General features: G+C 39.6%; 1 protein-coding gene across 2 annotated transcripts in view; it reads right to left on the minus strand.

Annotated features, from left to right (window-relative positions):
* poln (polymerase (DNA directed) nu) overlaps positions 1–20,750 on the minus strand; it is an 81,486-nt gene that overhangs the window by 46,775 nt on the left and 13,961 nt on the right. For both annotated transcript variants that reach the window (XM_087836724.1, XM_087836721.1), the window contains 12 exons: positions 19,837–20,610; positions 19,269–19,438; positions 19,075–19,187; positions 18,458–18,594; positions 17,100–17,168; positions 16,940–17,000; positions 16,611–16,675; positions 11,178–11,261; positions 10,931–11,026; positions 9,047–9,103; positions 8,550–8,606; positions 5,153–5,218 (listed from right to left, as the gene is read on the minus strand). In XM_087836724.1, coding sequence (XP_087692850.1) covers positions 5,153–5,218; positions 8,550–8,606; positions 9,047–9,103; positions 10,931–11,026; positions 11,178–11,261; positions 16,611–16,675; positions 16,940–17,000; positions 17,100–17,168; positions 18,458–18,594; positions 19,075–19,187; positions 19,269–19,438; positions 19,837–20,610 — 1,749 coding nt within the window. The remainder of the gene's footprint in view (positions 1–5,152; positions 5,219–8,549; positions 8,607–9,046; positions 9,104–10,930; positions 11,027–11,177; positions 11,262–16,610; positions 16,676–16,939; positions 17,001–17,099; positions 17,169–18,457; positions 18,595–19,074; positions 19,188–19,268; positions 19,439–19,836; positions 20,611–20,750) is intronic.

The following is a 20,750-nucleotide window of genomic DNA, read 5'->3' on the forward strand; positions in this document are numbered from 1 at the left end:
GGATGGAGTAAGATGGAGGCAGATGATATGCTGTGACGACACCTAAAGGGAGCCGCCAAAAAAATATGTGCAAAATCACCATAATATACTGATATTTCCTATTTGAACTGCACTGTTATTGTAATACTCAAAGATTGGTGTATATCTTGCTATAAGCTTCTGTGATTGGGTCAAACCATAAACAGTATAAAAGATGGCGGTAGCCATTGTGACTTCACCCTGAGTTTCTGAAGCCTTGAGCCGAGTCTTTTTTTATCATTGTAGCTTAGGAACAGCTTTACTAATGTGTGCTCCAGTGGAAACTGTGTTTTAGCTTTAAAAAAAGTGCCACTGGTATATCAAAACTATAAAACTGTGAAATTTCTGACATTTAGAATGACCCATGAAGTCATCACAAAAGCGTTTACAGAGGTCGGGGCGGAGGGCCATGTTCTCATACTCTTCTACAAGAGAGAACATTTGTTTGTAACCACAGGTATTGCCCCCTGGTACTGATCAAAGAGGAATACCAGCACTTCCATGTTGGCTGTATCCATCTTTTACACCCTTTAGTGGTCAAAGTGAATTATTTTATGATGTTGTGGATAATTTTGCACTCTAGGAGGAGGTGCCCACCGTCCACCGTCCATGGCTGTTAGATGAGTATCGCTAGTGTCTGTCAGGCTTGTAGAGCCACAGTGTTGGATTTAGGATGATGGTTATAGAAAAAAAAAAGGTGAGCACACTATCGTTTTTGTAACATTAATAAACATTAAAACATTTCACACTTCAGATATAACTTTCTAGTATTCTGAGGGAAAAGCAAGGCATAACAATTCCTTGGGCATTTTTAGCATGTAGTGGCTGTGACAATAAGAGTTTGGAAGCAAACATGGCAAAAAAACACTAGGACAACATGAAGCAAAGGCCACTATGACCTCTATTTCTATAGCAATAGAAATAGGAAAACAGAAGTAAATATACATGGTATGTACTTTAATCACTTGGTCATTAAACTTCCACATAACATAGGCACATTCATATTGCCTTGTATTATTTATTGTTTGCATTGGGAACAAATTACTATCACAGTACAATAAAATCACTAAAGACCACACTGGCGCACAGCACAAACCACAAGCATTCACACGCTTAATAGGATGCTCAACCAAATCCCACATCTGAGTCTGAGCAGGAACAGAGCGTGATAAACTGCAGCCGCCCACAGTCACATATATCATTTAGTAGCAGCACAATCAATTCAATGTGTAGCTCACATCGCTCACAAATTGCTCGGTGAGATTAGAAAAGTTCAGTGTCTTTGAGGCTTGGAGAGGATCTAACAGGAGGAGAACCAGCGGAGCCTGACAGCTGAGTATTGTTGAAATGAGCTATCGACCTCCCCTTACCGAGACAGAGGTCGAAGTACTTTTTTTGCAGTTGTCTGTTTTATATTATTATTTATTACAGGTATTTTTATTTATATTTATTATTTCATTGTGTCCGGACATGTCATAGTGTCAAGTTTATTTTCGTTCCCACAATTTGATCATGTGCAGCCAGGACTTTACAAAAAAAAAACAACCTTCAAATTGGCTTTTATAAAATAAATACATTCTGAATAAACATTCACATTTAATGAACCACTGAAAAAAAACTGACGTGATTTTTCAAATGCTTTTCAACAGTACATAGAAATGCTGCTAAATTAATCAAAGAAAGCCATCAGCACAGTTTCTCAGTAGAGCAGGGCGATATGACCAAAAATATTTATCACGATATACATTTGAAAATTTGCGATAACGATATAACTGATGATATAACTGATGATATAACTGATGATATAACTGATGATATAACTGATGATATAATTGACACTAGACAAAATGCTTTACAACTCCACAACTTTATTAGTGCAAAAAAAACCCATCAATGTATTTTCACTTAAACAAGCAGCTGTTTTTTATCTGCATCTGCATAACAGTGCAAATTCCTTGCTGACAGTTTAACCAAAAGGCATTTCCAGTGGAAATTGGCCGACATATCCTCAGCATAACCATGTATAATATCCACAAAACTTAAAAAGAGGTTATACACACACAATACGGTAATATTATGTTGAAGCACAGTACGTGTCACTCCAAGAGGCTCCTGCCTACGATAGCCGTAATGCTCCGACAATCCATCAAGTGGTGCGGGTTTGTAGCTTAGCAAAGTCGTACTGAAACATTTGACAGATTTTCGAGCGCCGTGTATGACATAAAATAGTTTCGAGGTCAGTAAACACAACCAGAATTCATACATAAGGCACACAGGATTATAAGGCGCACTGTCGATTTTCAGAAAAATCAAAGGATTGATTTTAAGTGTGCCGTATTTTCCAAAAAACACGGTAATAACGACGGCCTGCTAGCATGCGCTACCAAAAATAGTGCTTTGTTGTGTATCTGACGGACGAAAGCTAAACCAGTTCTGGTTCTTCCGTTTCATTCAACGATCCTCGTTCGCCCTTCTCATTCTTCGTCGCCACCATGCTTTTTCCGCCACGTGCGTATGAAAACAAAGGCACTGCGCATGCGCGTTTTACCCATATTCTATCGCGATATTTCATTTTCTTATCGTTGCCCAACATTATACCGGTATTACCGTGAACGGTATGATATGGCCCAGCCCAACTTCTCAGGCTTACAGAAATAAAGCTTTACAATTACAGAAAAAGCACTGAGTGCATTTGGCTCAAACTATTAAACAGAGGGTGTTTACCTTCAAAGTAATGGATGGGTTGCTTAACACTGTTAATACTGATAGTGTGTGTGTTATTTCAAAATGCCACCTTAATGTACCTGTACTGAAAAATATAAAGAATCAATTCAATAAAAAAACTGTATCAAAGAGTACTGGGCGACAACTACAATTTTCTGAGTTTTTTCTTCATTAATCTATGACCTCAGCACCATCTGTGTGCAATCTTACAAAAGGAATGGGTATCCCTTTACTTTTGTACCAATTACATTGTAATTGGATGATTGCCTAAAACACTAGGCTTTAGGTTTTTTTTACAGACGTTACCACAGGCTTTGAAACTGAACAAAACACTGGTGTGAAAAGGTGTTTGCTCTCTTCCTGAATTCCTGATGTTTTAGATAATCAAAAAATGTTAATATTACACAAAGACAACTTGAAAAAATGCTGTTTTTAAATGATGATTGCATTGATTAAGAGAGAAAAGTTATCCAAACCCACCTGGTACTGTGTGAAAAACTAATTTGTGCCTCTTGTTATATCGTGAATTAACTGTGATTAACCACATTTCTTTTGGAAACATGGGTTCACTTTCACTAAACACACTCAGGCCTGAATACTGGCAGACCTGCTGAATCAAGAAATCACTCAAAGAGAAGCTGTCTAACAAAGTGAAGCAGGCTAAAAGATCTCAAAAAGCAACACATCACACCATGATCTAGAGAAACACTTGAGAAACAAAGTCACTGACATGTATCAGTATGAAAAGGGTTACAAAGCCATTTCAAAGGCTTTGAGACTCCAGTGAACACACATGGAGAAAACTTGGAACAGTGGTGAAGTTTCCCAGGGGTGTCCGGCCTCCAGAAATAACTCTAAGAGCACATCGATGACTCATCCGGGAGGTCACAAAAGAACCCAGAACAACATTAAAAAACCAGAGGCTTCACATGTCTCAGTTAAGGTCAGAGTTCATGATTCAACAATAAGAAAGAGGCTGGGCAAAAATGCTCTGTAGTCAGATGAGACAAGTGAATTAGGCCAGGAAAACCACTGCATAATAATTTAAGTCAGTTTAAAAACATCAACAACACCAGTTGCTTTATTGAGATGTTATTGCTTACATTCTGAAAATCAACAATTTATATCTGTTTTCTACTTGATTGACTCTACTGTCATTACACTTCACACACTCGGCATAAAGTATTTAACATTTTTATGATTCAAACAACAAATCCAGATCCAGCACTTTTAACTTTCATTAGCTCTGACATCACCACAGAATGAATGCCAGTTCATTTTATGAAAAATCTGAATAATTAATGAATTCACTGCAATTTTCACACTTTGCAAAGTCATTCAGTAGACAGCATTTGCCCATTTCAAGCATTGGTTCTGGCCCCTAGGCCTCATATTTGATTTACTAGTTACACAGACCACATTTCTAATATCTCTACCAAGAATATTATATTGCAAAGACAACTGAAGCCAACGACTGCCTAATAAAAAGGGGAGGTATATATAGCTTCTAACTAATTTTCATACCATAGAGGATAACAGTAAGAAAATGATAATTATCAACTCTGTCAAAAAAACGAATGTCTTCTTAGAATGAAGTCTTCCTCTTTGTGCCTCACCTGCTCTTTGCCCGTGTGTGTGCTCAAGGATGTATGAATATTTCAGCAGGACTATTTCTCTGACTCTGTAAAGCCATTCTAACTCAACGCGCTCTCTATCAGCCAGGCGTCCAACACCCGCCCCTTTATTCACACTCATGTTTTAAACATTGAGCTGCTGTCTCTCAGCTACACCTCGTAAAAAACGCAGCTCATAGAAACCTCCAGCTTGCTGTTACACAACAATCCCAAAACATCTGTTTCTATGAGAACTCAGCATTCACGACTGAGCATGTAATTACTATGCAGTCAAGGAGTTTCTCTGACAAGGGAGAAAGCCAGAAAGAAATAGCCAATGAAAGCTTAGTTATAAAGGACACAAAAAGGAGAAGATTGTTAGGATCTTAGAAATCCACGAGCAGAAGATTTGTGTGTGTGTACAAATCTTTTCAAATATTATTTTTGTTTAAATACTTTAAGCAAAAAGCTCTGAAAAAGGCTTTCCTCACTCCATAAAAATGTACAAATATTTTGCGCTGTAAGTCATTAAAATGCCTAATTTTAATTTCTCATAGATATAATCCAGCATATATATATTAATGCATATTGATGTGGTCTTTTAGGTATTCTATGCACGTGCCTTGAACTCTTAGAAAGAAACAGTTCTCTTTCTTTCCCAATTCAGAACCATGGATAGCTCCTCTAAGGATGCTTAATCCTGTTGCAGTGTTTTAACAGTTCAAGATGTATCAAATAATGCCAGTGCAATGAAGGCTGGGAGAGATGGGTAGGAATGCAAGGCAAGTTTGACTTACTGGGTGTTTCGCAGAGATCCTCCCAGTCACAACACTGGTCTGGTGCCACGTAGAGGAAATGTAGTTCTGACATGAAGAGACAAAGGGAGTCAAATATGAATTAAAAACAGGGAGAACCTGTAAATTCAACACATTATCACATTAACATCTCAGTCAGCTATGTTAGCACTAATGTTTCCATATAGCCAAAAACAGCCTGAAAACAACAGCTGCGGTCTTGATTGCCCTGATTACTCTGATCCCGTGTTTGGACCCACACGCCTTCAACAGTGCCATGCCCAATCTGAACAAGCTGCTTGCAGAGTAGGGTGCCAGTGATGTTGCTGCAATAAGCAGGACAAAACATCAACAGCACCAACAAAAACAACACTATAGTGCTCAAGACTGCAGTTTAGTTATGTAACCCAAACATCTGCACACTGTCAGACCTATTAACCTAATAAATTAGACGACAAGATAATTACAGCATATGGTAGCTAAGGTCCCACGCAGCAGACCTTTGCTACTATTTCATGGTTGTTGTCTGTATGGCTTCTGTAGTATTCTTAGTTTTCCCCATTCACTTTTAGTGATCTCCACTGCTTGTGCCTCATTGTTTGTTCTCATTCACTCTCAAGGTTAGTTCCTCATGTGGCTTTTTTACTTCCCTCATTTCTTTCTTTTCCCACCATCTTTACTCCTTATATCTATGTCTAATCCAACTCTGGCATCTGACTCTTTCATCTGTGGCTCCATTCTGACTCTTGCCTTCTTTTCGGATGTGGTGTTTTCTGGTTTTCCTAAATCTTTCTTTTTTATTGTAAGTGCGAATAAAACATCATTCGATGTTGTGGTGTCAGCCACAGGGTCCACGTAGTTGTGACATTTTACACTTTACAGAAATCTATTTTATAAAACCACAAATACTCAAGTTATGACTGAGTAGAAATTTGTATACATTTGTTGTTGCCAGCTTTTTTCCAAAATGCCGCCAAATGAATCACGATGATCCGAAGCCAAAAAGCTTTGGAGAACACCAGGCAGACTCATTTGCACGGTTGAGTAAGCACAGATTGACAAACACAAGCTGCTGCTCCCATGCACGAGGCTTGAAAGAGGCCCATGTGGAGGGACAGTCAGGCACACAGATACATCTCTCTTCTGCCAAATTAATACAGCAGTGGCAATAAAACAGACCAACAGCTTCGAGAGTCCAACTCAGACAACATGTTTCACTATTTCACTAATAAGTCAGCACAGCAGAGCTCATCCACACTTGTGATGACTCTGTTTCAGGAGCTGTGAAACCACATCTTGTCACAGCCTCAGAGAGATGGTGACATTCACACCGGCAGCTGAATTTAAAAGGTGAAGAGGAAAAACACGGGTTTGTCCAGCAGCATAAATGACTGTTCTAGTGCACTGACGCAGCAGCAAACTGTGAGCAAATGAAAATAAAAGCTGTGGGAGCTGCAGGAGTCCTTCTAGCCTGCAGCAACTTCTAAACCTTTGGTTTCACTCTCGAGTTTTTGTTGTTTCAGTCTCACAAAAAAAGTCTAAAAAAATCCACATCAAGAAAAAAGAGTGCCAGTGGACTGAATACATTTGAACTTTTATACATTTTGTAGAAAGTTTGAGATACGCTGTATTGCAAAAAGATGCATGTTCAATCATCCATGTAAGGAACTTTCAAAAAGTAACTTGGATGAGTCATAAAATGCTTCTCCTAATAAAAACTCTTTCACCCGTTGAAAACAAGCAACTTTTTTGGGATGTACTGCCAAAAATATTTGCTCGTCTGCCTTCATACACATATAAAATTGAGTCACTTCCCATTCCTAACCCATAAGGTTTTGCCCGTTGCAGGTATAGCAGCTTCAACTCTTCTGGGAAGGCTTTCCACAAGGTTTAGGAGTGCTTACGGGAATTTTTGACTGTTCTTGCAGGAAGACATTTGTGAGGTCAGTCTCTGCTGATTGGTGAAATAAGGCCTGGATGCAGCTGCTTGGCCATGGAAATCCGTTCCATGAAGCTCTCTGTGCACTGTTTTTGAGCTAATCTAAAGGCCATATGAAGCTTAGAGGTCTGTAAGACTGACTCTGCAGAACGTTGGTCACGTCTGAGCAAAATGTGCCTCAGCACAGGGCTGATCCCCGGCCCTGTGATTTTATGTGGCCTAATGCTTTGTGACTGAGTTGCTGTCATTCCCAATGACTTCCACTTTGTTATAATACCACTAACAGCTGACTGTAGAATATTTAGTAGCTAGGAAATTTCAGGCCTGGAGTTGCACAGGTGGCATCATATCACTTAGGAATTCACTGAGCTCCTAGGAACAAACATTGTTTCACAAATGTTTGTAGAAGCAGTCTGCACGCCTGGGTGCTTGACTGTATACACCTGTGGCCACGGACGTGATTGGAACACCTGAATTCAATGATTTGGATGTGACTGAATACTTTTAGCAAAATAGTGTATAAACTAGGGCTGCTCGATTATGGCAAAAATGATAATCACGATTATTTTCACTGAAATTGAGATCTCGACTATTTGACGATATTTATTTAACAATAACAATGTATTGAATAATGACTTTAAAGATTGTCAAAAAATGATATAAAATAGTGTGCAAATACTGATAACAGTGCAAATGTTTGCAATATAAAAAATAAATGAAAAATGTAAACATCTATGTTTAGTGAACTTTGCAGTGTCGCTCTGTGGTGCAGCTACGACACTGTAGCGAAGTTTACACACTGTGTCTACTTGATCCACGTCCGACTCCGCGAACCCATAATGTTTCCACACCACTGAAGTTTTTCTTACCTCTCTTTTCAACCAACAACAGTCACTCTCCTCTCCAAATAACTTCTGCTTAGCTTTCCGAGCTTCTCTCGGGTCCACTTAATCAGCTGTCCCCAACCCCCGGGCCTCGGACCGGTACGTGAGTTGTTTGGTACCGGGCCGCGAGAGTTGAGGCTCAGGTGTGAAATGTATGGTTTTCAGGGTTTTTATCGGTTTTCAGCGTTATTTTGTTATCGTTTTTATCGTTTACTCGGTTTTCCTGGGTCTTTTCATGTGTGTTATGAATAAATTTTCTTTTTTTCGGTACCGGTACTAGTTTTATTTTGTTGTATTTATCCGCGACACCTTAAAGGCCGGTCCATGAAAATATTGTCGGGCATAAACCGGTCGGTGGCGCAAAAAAGGTTGGAGACCGCTGCTCTTAATTGTTGTGACACGTGTTCGAAATGCAGAGGTGCGCTCGATTTGCCACACGGAGCAGCGCGAGAGTAAAGCACGAGGGAGGGGCTAATAATCGGCTCAGTCATTTTTAATGATCGTTGAAAGCCCAGATCGTAATCGTGATTAAAATTCGATTAATTGAGCAGCCCTAGTATAAACAGAGTTGACTCACCTTGCTCATCATGCACGACAAAATCCCATCAATAAAAGTAGATTTGATTTTGTGAACCTGTGAACAACAATGCAATTATTTGTTACAATAAAACACTTTATCTCTATACCTTATGTAACCCCCAAAAGGTAAAGCTAAACAATGATCATCTTAAAAAGAACAACTAACAGATTTAATAACTTGGGAAGAAAACATCATAGTATAAAAGACAGATAAGGTCAAAATAACACACCCATTGGTTAGAGAAGTCCCACTTGTCTCATCTGGTAGTGGAACTGTATAATGATTATACAATGATTTGTGATTTGTGATTTTGGCCAATGAACATAACCTGGATAATCCTTTCTGACTCTGAGACTGACAAAAATGAAACTGATTTCTACAGAGCTCAACAGTGACCGCCCAGTCTTTAAGGGGCTCCTGCTCCAGAAATGAATTTCCCATTCATTCATTTTTCATAATAATGATGATTCATAATAATAATGAACATGCCAGACCTGCCTGTAGTCCAGGATTATTTTTGGCAGAGGGTGCAGGTCCTGAAGCTGCAACAACTGCAACAAAAAGAAAGGAGACAAAGACTGAAAAGCTGCATTTTTTGGGCCTTTCGTGTCAGGTACAAAAAAAATCGATTGAAAGTCTTTATATTTTGCTTCTAGGACATGCACATGAACAAACATCTCAATTTTCTGTAAAACTGTTTTAATTAACAGGAATGCAGCACAGTGTATAAGTAGTCATATTATTTTGTGCTAAGTTTTGTTAGGGTTTGGGCAGGTTCCTCTGTGCTTTGTTATTTCAGATGCAGACTTCACCTGGTCTGTGCTGCCCTACACGAGCTCGCTTCCACACCTCTTGTAAATCCCTTTATTGTGGCTGTGTTTTTTAAGGACAGGGTCTGGCTGTTGTTATGTGTCAGTTCATTATGTCCACAATTGTGGTATCTTGGCTCACTCAGTCTAGTGTTTGTTTCTCTGTTCCTGCCTCTAACCCTGTGTCTTTGTTTTTCTCCCAGTTTCCCTGCCTGAAGCATGTTGCCTGTTTTTGGAAAGTCAGCCAGTGTTCCCTTGACCAAAGCTTCTGTCACCCACACACCCAAATACTGCCAGTGGATTTCTCAGTCTTATCTGTGACTAGCCTGCCTGCCCACTCTCCAATGATACCCAGCTGCTCACCCCGGGCCTCCAACCTGCTCCCGAGCTCAGCTTCTCTGCACTTTCCAGTAATGCCTCAGCCTTTTCAAACCTTTTCAGTTGCTGCAACTCTCTAAATCAGTAGTCCATTCTTCCACAGTCTATCGCTGCTCTTATCACACTTGTAAATAAATCTTTACAAGACATCTTCAATTGTGGCCGCTGTCTGTTCTCTGGGTATGAAAAGTGTAAAATCATGACATTGCTTTAATTTAGATTTTTCTTCAAAGAGATGATTGTATGTGAATAAGAAGGAACAATTTTATTTTGATGCAAACATGTATACAATAGCAGGAATGCAGTGTTATATTTACATCAAAGTGCAATATAAATGTTTTTTCACTAAAATTAATGAATAATTGTGATCTCCAAATATTAATAATTACTATAAAATTGTCCACATTGATCTTTATTGGTGGTCATTTCAGATGTTTTTCTCTATTCACTGCTATGAATATATTTGGGCACGCACTGTATTTTAGTAGTTTTCTTGGTGGGTATTCAAAGAGTTAGGTCCTTTGATTTAAGAGCGCAATTTCTTGTTTTCATGATTTGCTATACAAATTCTAGAGTTAAGTGGTTTTGCCACATACCAAGTTGGTCAGACCTGAGTGCATGTCAATCTTCTGCTCATTAACAGTCTACATTCAATCCATTAGACTTTCTCTCTGTGAGGGTTACATCATTTTCACCATTAAGTTAGCACAGTACCAGGAGGCCAGATTAGGGCTACTATATATAGCTAAGGAGCTTTTAATGACATAATGTATATATCACCTTCTTTTTTTAATTCTAAAGTCATACAAGAAGGAGGTACACATATTAAAGCCCTAAAAGCTGGGAACAGATGAATTTTATAAGAGGGCTGTTACATATATAACTATTTAAAAAAATAGCAAAAGCTCAAATAGGCAGAAAATGTGAGTAAAATGAACCAAAGACGTCAGCTGTGATTGACTGCTAGTACAAAGGTGGACATAAAATCTGTCCAAGCAGCAGCTCATGTATATTTGTACAGAGATAGGGATGTGACTAAGAACAGTGGCTGTGCGGTGAAGTTTGAGGGGAAACATCTAAACATGTAAAAACTAAATCTTTGTCTCTAATCTAAAGACATTTCTTGGATTAACAGAGAACTGAGGGTCAAACTGAAATATCTGTCTGTGTTTATACACGTGTGTGTCATACTGCAGCTTCAGATGTTGACTGCTGCTGTTTGCCGATGGTCTTGGGAAGCTTCTTGTTTTCGCAGCGCTCATGAAGACGCAGCTTCTCAAACAGAATCTAGAAACATTGTAAATCCACAACATCCACAAAACATGAAGCAGACGCAAAGCGTAGAAGAATACAAACGTTTGCATATGCACGGTATACACAGACACAGAAAAGCCATATATTGCGCACAGTATCCAGATGTACACATGAAGGTACGTACTGTTCGTAGCTGAGTGTTGCTGGTCAACAGAAATATTTGTCCAGCTGCTCGGTGTGCTTCCTGCTCCAGTTGTTTCATTTTAGTCTGACAGAGTTGGAAAGACAGACAAAATCACAGCAGAACGTGGCAGCACGGATCAGGTCAGCAAAGTTCACAGACCTCTAGAACAACATACTTTGGATGGACAAAATCAAAGCGGAGATGTTTGAACACCACGCTTGGTGAAAACCAACTGTGAAGCACGGTGGTGGAGGGGTGATGATCTGGGCTTATTTTACCGCCACAGGACCCGGGCAGTCACTGAGTTCACCGTGAACTCCTCTGTATACCAAATATTCTAGAGTCAAATGTGAGGACATATGTGTGACAGATAACAGGAGAATGATCTCAAGCACAGCAGCAAAACTACAACAGAATGGCTGAAAAAGAAAAGAATCAAAGTGCTGTAATGAGTGATTAAGTTACTTCAAGTTATTGCTGCTAAAGTTGGTTTTACAAATGACTAAATCTTAGAGGGTTACTTAGTTTCTTTTTGACATGACTGTATATGTGAAACAGGAAGTCATTTATTACACTCTGTATCTTACTAGGTGACCTTCTTCCTACACCTTTCCGTCCCATGGGAAACACATGTGATGTCTAAAACCTGCAGTACACCGGCCCTTGAGGCCTGGATTTCCCCACCCCTGTTTTAGAAAAAAACCCAGGAAAGCCAGGGTAACATAAGAAACATAGAAAGAGGAAATGATGGAAAACAAATGGCACATAAAAGAGAAAGAAATCAAAAAAATAAGGAGGGAGAAAAACAGAAAACGTGCTACAGAAATGAGGCAAACAAGTGACTTGGCATAGAAAAAATGGAGAGACAGAAGAGAGGACTGAAAGATAGAAGCACTATTAAATAACTTGAAGATGCAAAGAGGATGAATCCCAAGAAGAACGCGATTGTGATAAAAAATAAATGTGAAAGACTTAAATGAGGGCATAAAGGCGTGAAATTCATTCTTATACAATATTTAAGCCAAATGTGAAGATTTTGAGCTGTTTTTTTAATGAAGGGGGCGACACCCTCATCACAGCTCACTGCAAGTCTGAACAAAGCACTTGACAGACAAACCAGGGAATGAGGTTAGAGAAACGGAGACGAGAGGAAATGAGGCGGAGTGTATCGGGGTAAATGTGTTGATGAAATGAGAGACAACAGTCTGAAAGAGCAGCAGAGTGACGGATTTGGGAATATGGGACAAAAAAATGGGTAATTGGAAGAGTTGAAAGAAAGTTGAACTGGGAAGTAAACACTGGTGTGGGTACATGGGGGAAAATGTGAGAAGTAACACTGGTTATTCATGAACTGGTGAGAACATGTTTGGGCTGGACCTTAACACAAAATTGCATTTGGAACAAGAAGGCAAGTTCAGAGACATGACTTGACAAAAACGTAGGGGGAAGTGGAACAACTGTGGCACAAAATCAAGGACAGCAGTGTGGCGAGAGACTAACACGAAGGGACAGAAAGAAAATGAAAGGAGAAAATTGGGGTGAGCTGTCAGACGTGCACCTAAAGTCCAAAATATGCACTTTTCTCTTGCCCGGAGCAGGCACCAGACTGCCTCATCAATATTGGATGGGAGCCCCTTAGTACTTTGTTTGACACAGAACGGCACACATACAGAAGGCACAGGGCTCTATAGGGCAATATTTTTATTGCACTTCACACCATGTGGATCAAGACGTGGACTTTTTTGATGGAAATGAAGAAATAGATGACATCTAAATCAAGGTGGAAGAAAGCTTAAGGGACTTTTTAAAAATATGTGTGTGAGTGGAGAAGAACAATAATCAGTGCACAGATTAATTTTGATTTGAGTTTTTTGGGAGATTTTTTTTTTTTAAAGAAATGCTACAATTGTGTTAAAAAAGAAAAAAATAGTTGTTTTACATAAAAGGAATTGTTAAAAAGAAAATATTGGGAAAATGGATATTAAACCTAACTGTGAAATGGCATACTTTTGTTTTATATCAATCTGGAGACAAATCAGTCCCTTTGCCTAGAGCAGGGGTCTGCAACCTTTAACACCCAAAGAGCCATTTGGACGCGATTTCCATGCAAAAGAAAACACTGGGAGCCGCAAATACTTTTTGACATCTAAAATGAAGATAACACTGTATACATTGTTTGTTTTTTTTACCTTTATGCTTTGTGTAAACAACTAAGGCGTGTTGCTTGAATCCATGAAGTGCTACAGAGAAAATTACATTTTATTTATGTTATTAACACATTTTGAACTCTTAAAGAAATATAACAAAAGGAAAGACACCCAGCTGAACTAAAATGATCTATGTAGCAAACAAAAACTGTTGTGAGCCGCCACCTTTATATCGCCTTTGGGCTTTTGGAGCCTTGACCTGACTTTTAAAAAAAATAATTGGAAAAAAAGCACTATGCTGCTAAAAAATGAAAAATAGATGTTTGCAAAATTCAGCCTAAATATGTATTTTATCTGATTAATGTGTGTGGCGGGGCGTGGTCTGCAGCGCCGCTGCAGGGGAGGCGGACGCACCTGAGCAGAACCGACGTCGGTTCTGCCGTACGGGCTGTACGAAGTCACTTTCATCTTTACGCAGGACTGTAAGCTGTCATCTGTGAGGCGTGAGCGGTGTTTGTTTTTAACATAGTTCACGGTGGAAAACAGCTGCTGACATAATGTGGATCCGAAGATCCATAATTCGCTTACCTGGGGTTGAAAGTCTCGATAAAGGCACGGCGTTTCGGCGGGTATATCGGCTTCCGCAAGTGTGACGCTTATTTTGAACGATTAAAAAAATAATAGAATATAATTTTATTTTTATATTTCAATATCACAATAATCTTCCAATTTAGAACTACAAGTTAAAAAAAGAGCTAACATAAATAAAATACACTTCAGCTAATTACTTAAAAAAAAATAATTATTTTCCCAAACCACGCGGAGCCGCACTAAAAGGACTAAAGAGCCGCATGCGGCTCTGGAGCCGCAGGTTGCCGACCCCTGGCCTAGAGGAATGCGCCGTCAGACAAGGCCCTTCTGAAAATAAAGGATAATGTAAGGCACAAAAGAACTGCTGACCTTCACACAGTCCCGTGAAAAACTAAATGAATGCCACGATTCAGTAGTTTGTAGAACCACCTTTAACAGCAATAACTTACAGTAATCAATTTCTGTATTGCTTCATCAGTTTTGTCACATCATCGTGGAGGAATATTGTCCCACTCTTCTTTACAGTGTTGCTTCAGTTCATTGAGGTTTGCAGACATTTGTTCATGCATAGCTGCATACATGCATACAAACATGCTGCAACGGCAAAAACTGGATCTTGGTACTGTCAGAATTTGTAAAGAGAGCATCCTGAAAATACTCCAGCCTTGGATTGAAGTTTTATTACACTTAAATTTAAATGGTTACAACTTCAGGACCGTGGACAGTGTACACAGTTTTTTCACTGCGACCTCTTGAGCTGTTCTCAAACACAATTTGAGACAAAAGAGCATGCGAGTATGTGTTGAAAGATGAAGCCTGACCGACAGGAGGGATTTTCTGGTTGGTCTTTCAACAGGTGAACTTGACAGCTCAGATAAAAACAACATCCAGCACAACAGAGTCTGGACACACATGACAGCACACACAGACATTTCACAAAAAGACACACACATGTATTTACACACAACTCTGCCATAGCCTCAAAAACTTGAGTGCCTCAGCGTGTGTGTGTGCGTGTCTCTGCAGAGGCGTTCTTCCTGCAGCACAGCCTCTTAAAGGAAAGAGACGGACTATCCGTCCTATTTATAGTAACACAGAGAGCTATCAAGACTGCCTCCACAACAACAACCCTGCTGTTTGCAAGACTTGTGAGTTGAAACAAAACTGACTATGTTGTATATTCTTTGTGCGTGTGTTTGTCCATGCCATCGGCATCTACATCTTTGTGAATCTGTGACAGTTCTCAAATTTCATCTCCAGAACTGTTTTTTTACTCTTTGTGTAAACAGGACAGGCCCCCAGAGGACATCCACCCCACACTTCATGAAATCTGCTCAGAAGAAGAAAACGAGATACCATTTTTCTGTTTGTCTTATGTTTTTTGTTTTGTTTCTTTTTTCCCCCAGAGGTCTGTCCTGTTTCTCATATCCTGCTACTGTCATCGCTGCTGATACAGCATCTATCAACAGCTCTATGCTTTAGCAGCCAGACTAAAATACAATCAACTCAGAGTGACTCAGGACAAATCCAAGCTGACCCAGTCAACCAGACACTAAGCTTGGCCTGTATTAAAATACTGTGTAAAAGTCTTGAACTTAATTCTTTATATTTTGTTATCAAAATAGGAAAAAGTTGCAGAGATTTATTTAATGTCCACAGTGATGTCTGTAGACGCTCACTTTTGTACCTCACTTCTGACTTCTTTCATAAATATGGAGGATAAAATGAAATGATTTTCAGCTCTTGTGTAATTTGACATACATCAGCCTTTTCTTATGAGTTCCCTTCCTTAAAAATGGCTTCTTGACAGCCACCCTTCCCCGGAGACCATTTCTGATGAAGCTTCACTGAACAGTAGATGGGTCACATGAAGAACCCGATTCATTTCTCAAGTTCCTATGTCAGGTTTTTGTTGGATTTTTCCTATTTCTTAACAACATAACTTTCACATACTGTTCGTCTGGAGTAGATAGCATTTTAGGCCTGACACGTCTTTAGAGGCGCTGCACACCATGCTGAGATATTCCAAATTTTCCACTAATAGCTCTTTGAAGATCAGCAAAATGCCTAAAGAAAACATTTAAAACTGGGTCTTTGCTAAATTATCTTTTCTGTATGGGCACAACACTAGTTCATCCCTTGAGTTAGGTGTCCTTTTGTGCTTGAATGATTTAACAGGTTAAAGAAAAAAAAATGACTGAAAATGAGTGAAAAAGCTACTTAAAAACATTGAAAGACCTTCAGAAAGTCTGCAGTATTATTGCTCAAGAGCAGCAAATATAAAGAAATAAGGGTTGACTTTCAAGCCTTTCATACAGTATCGTATTTGGTATAATCACACAACAGCCCTTAAACATAAGAAAGAAACCAGAATATCTACAGTATATATCATTCCATGAATGTTAACTAATGCATTGGCCCAATGAGTTTTCTTGCATGTCCAGTTTTGCATTAGTCTGTAACTTATTTCACAAACTCACAGAAATAATGGTTAAATTGTTTAAAACACAGCTTGCAAACACACACTTTTTTACAAATATTTGCACTGATCTTGATTCATCAGTGTATTCCGGTTGGGGATTAACATTTACTGCAAATGCCAATAACTCCTGGCAGTAGTTAGTTTTCTTCTAGAAATCTTTTTCTTATTTATTAATAACTCTGACTGTGAAAGTTTACGATCTTGCCATCTTACCCCCAGCAAGTCTGAAGTTCTCTTTAGTGCCTCCTTATCAACATGGATGCGGTGGCTCTCCATGGCTGAAACAAGAAAAATAATTTATTGATTCATTAACAGGAAATCTTTCAACAGCTGACAGATTTTTATTGTGGATATAGAAAACTGGAAGAGCCCAATAAAAAAATTAATTGTCATCCAGTATTACATGCTTTTACTCTGTTTATTCAGGGATATTTTTCACAATAAATCTCACAGGGTGTGGGTTGAAGAATCTGTGAGAAGATTTCGTTGTATTTTAAAACAATTCTGAGTGTCTGGAGGGAAAAAAGTAAAGCAGTGCTCACCTGCCAGAACAGGGATCATGTTAAGCTCCATATCTGAGTAGAGCTGCCACAGCCCTTGGCTCTGGACACACAAATTATCAGTTAGGTAATCTGTTGGTGTGTGTGTGTGTGTGTGTGTGTGTGTGTGTGTGTGCATGTTTGTGTGTGAGCATTTGCCTACATGTAGCTCAGAGCATAGCTTCATATTAAGCCTGTAGAGCCAACAGAGACCTGAAATAATCTGAGAAACCTGAGAGAGACACAAACAAAGAGAGAAAAAAGAAAAGGGAGGAGGAACATGATTCAGGTTTTGTTGTGTAGAAGTACTTCGTGAGTCATGGTTTCTTCTATAGTTAAAATTAGTATCTTTTCAGTTAAAAAAACAACACCAAAAACATGAAAACATCAACTGTCTGCTAAAATCCTTTGGTGTCAGAGAGTATAACTAGCATCACCTTCTTTTCTATTCGACATTTAACAAAACAGACCTTTTAATTTTCACATGAAAATTTAATTTTCACGTGAAAATTTAATGGGCAAAAACGTCGAGACCCGACATTTCGTGGCACAAACGTCTTGAGGCAATCACTGCAATCGCACACTTTTGTGGCTCTTAATCAGACTTCCACAATCCATAGCCAGAAGTCTGGTCCATCGTCCTTGATTCAGTTTTGTTCAGTTTGATAGGAACAAGATTATAATTGTTTGCAGGTGCCCTCGTCGTACTCATTCTTAATGTCCCTTTTCAACATGATTTGTCTGCTTGAGAGATGGAGTTACAAAAAACTGACAGAGACGTGGACTATTCCAGTCCTATTCTATGTTACACACACACAGGTGCTGTACTACAGTCAGATTCTTCTCTTCAGATTGATCAGAACACACAGCGAGCAGCCTCAGAACAACCCGATGTTACAGTTTAAGATGTACGTGGTGGGTTATTATACTGTAAAAGGAGCCAGGATTGCAATACCATCACTGTATAACACCTTTAATGACTTAATGCACCCCATCCAGTAAAACAGCCCCATAATATAACTCAGCCCCCTTCATATCTTCTTCACTGAGCAGAGAGCTTACCAGAAAACTGCTTTTGTTAAATATGTCCAAAGGAGTTTCTCTCAGGCTCATTTTAGCTTGTTCATGTTTCTCATTTCATGTTTCATAAAAGCTGTACACAGATCTGTTTTAAAGTCCTTGTTTTTATTTTCTACTATTCAAACTTTCTTCATAAATATAGGGCGTTTGGATTTTCTTCAATCCAGATCCAAGCAGGTTTGCAGCACTCCAGTGGACCTTAAATTTTTCAATAATTAGATGCTGTAGTCCCAAAAACGCTGCCAAGACTCGTGGCCTTTAATGTTACACTAGCTGAAATTATTTTCTTGTGCCTCAGGCATCTTCTTTTTTCCTCTCTTATCCGCTCAGAAATGCTAAATGTAAATAGAGCTTACAAGACTTCCAGCTCTAAAAAACTGTCCTATAGAAACGTTACTTAGCAGTCAAGTGTAACAAATGCCAATTTAGACTTAAGCTTACTTTCTGGGCACCCAGGGAGGGTAATGTGTGGGGTCTTTTGCAGTATTTATGGAGAAGCTCCTGATAGCAGGAGGACGGGTCTGTGGGATCCAGCAGCCACCCTGACACCTGTGGGTCCTGGATATGACAGCCTGCCACTGCATAGGGAGAAAAGCTCATCATGATAATGAGCAGCATTTGGTTTCCTCCACACTGATCAGGGACTGGCATATGAATATAAAGTCACACCAATAAAATACGGGATGTGTTCACATTGTATATGATCAAATATGTTTGCTGTAGGAGTCGTGTGCAAGCATCTAAGTGTCCAGTGTGTGTTTTTCATGACTCCTGCTACTTTAATGGAAACATTTTCAAACAGTGCCACGCTGCCTTGCTTCCATAATGTGTTTTTACTGTGTTTTTTGAATAAAGCTCTAATTTTCTACCAGCTGTTTGTGGCTTGGATGGTTTACTGACTACGTGGAATAAAGAAACAGATAGGGGCATTACTTAAGTCTTTGATAAATGTTGATGTTGACAATGAATTTGCAAAGCAGTGTTGTGCATAAACAGCTAGAAGCAGATGTACATGTGTGAAGGTCTTTAGGGAAGCTGTGTTTATTTTTGTGTCATGCCTTGTTTCCAGCTGAGGTCTTGTCTGTAAAACTGCAGAACTGTACGAAGCAAATCCTTGGATTTATAGCACACCACCAGCTGAGATCTCGATAGCACCTGTAGCACCATATCTCTGTGGGACACACACACCTTTAAGTACTCCTGCTGTAGTATCAAACACTTCGATTAGACACACATATATAGAAGCACAGACCTAGTAAAGAGCTCCTGGCTCTGATGGACTTGTTGTTGGGCCCATGCAGGTGTGTGTTCTAGTTTTAAGTAGACCAGAGTGTCGTTTGGGTCGAGCACACCCTCCGGTGTGCTGCAGTCAAGTTCGTTCTTCATTAGTATGAGGAGGCCACATGCTGGTGGAGTGAGCTTCTATATCAGAGAACAAAAAGCAGATTTACAAGAGCACAGGGGCTGCAAGTTAATGATGAAGCAAACAACAAGAGTATACAGTTTACACTGTGATGAAAGGCACAGGACAGCTTCAGCCAGTTTTCTGAGCCCCTAAAGATGTAAACATTAGCTGACTGATGCAGTTTTGGTTTTCTTAATTAATGCAACCTTCAGCAATCTGAGGTTTGGTGCATGAGAATGCAGAAGTGAACTTGAAGACTTTAGCCAATCAGCATTGAGGACCTGATCTATAAGATAATAAAGGTTACCCACAATTAAATAATGTGTCTCAAGTTCACAAATCATAATTTATCTTAACATATTTATGTTATTTCATAAGAATGACTGCGTAGATTGTAAACATTTTGCGTCCTTACCTGTTCTGCGTCTAACTGAGTGCTTCCATCTTGGTACACCATTGTTAGCACCAACACCTTAGCCTGCCCAGCGATCTCAAGCATCTGCACCTTCTCATCTGGTTTAAGTTTTCCAGAGTACTTTACTCTAGAGTCACATGTCAAGCTTGCAGCCAGACAGCCAGCTTTGGATTGGGTCGGCGGCTCACTGTTCTTAACTAGTTTTTGGAAACCTTTGGGCCCACTTGTGGTGGGGTTAGTTTCACATGCAGCTTGCTTGGGTTTGCGTGGTTTGGAAAGTGGGGGGTGAATGGAAGCCTTCCCTGGTAATTCCCTTGATAGTTTTTCCATTTTATTCTGCCTGTTTTGCTGAGTTGGGTTTGAGGCATCTAGTTGTGTACACGCCCCAGACACTGCTCTTGTTTCATGTGAAGGACTTGCTTTCCCCTGTGGTTCTCTGGCACTCTTTGACTCCCTAACTCTTCCTTCCCTTGGTTTCTCTTGTGAGGATCGAGGAGGCTCCCATTTTGGAGGGCGTCTGCTTAGGCTGATTTTGGCAGGAGGGTCAGTGTTTTCGTGCTGAAATGCTTCACGTTTCCTCTTTAGGGGGAAGGAAAGTTTCACGCAAGGATGACGTGGAGAATTTTTTAGTTTTCGATTTTCTAACTCTTTCTTCGGTGCTACAACAGCTGAAGTCAATTCCTGCACTGAGAAGAGGTTTTGTCCAGGCGCAGCAGTGATTGTTGGGGCCACTATCAAGCTCGAGCTACTCCCTCTGGTGCTTCCATTAGTGGTCTAAGCAACAAAAAAGGTGAATAATGTAGAGAGCGACAAAGGACACAGAAAAAAAGAAGCAGGCACTTGAAATAGACTCCCGCTGTCCCTGCAGGTTTTGTTACATAGAACATCAATACTTCACTACTTAGAGGACTGAA

This window comes from Neolamprologus brichardi, chromosome 3, assembly GCF_056152115.1.
Source record: "Neolamprologus brichardi isolate AB-2024 chromosome 3, ASM5615211v1, whole genome shotgun sequence".
Classification (NCBI taxonomy): domain Eukaryota; kingdom Metazoa; phylum Chordata; class Actinopteri; order Cichliformes; family Cichlidae; genus Neolamprologus; species Neolamprologus brichardi.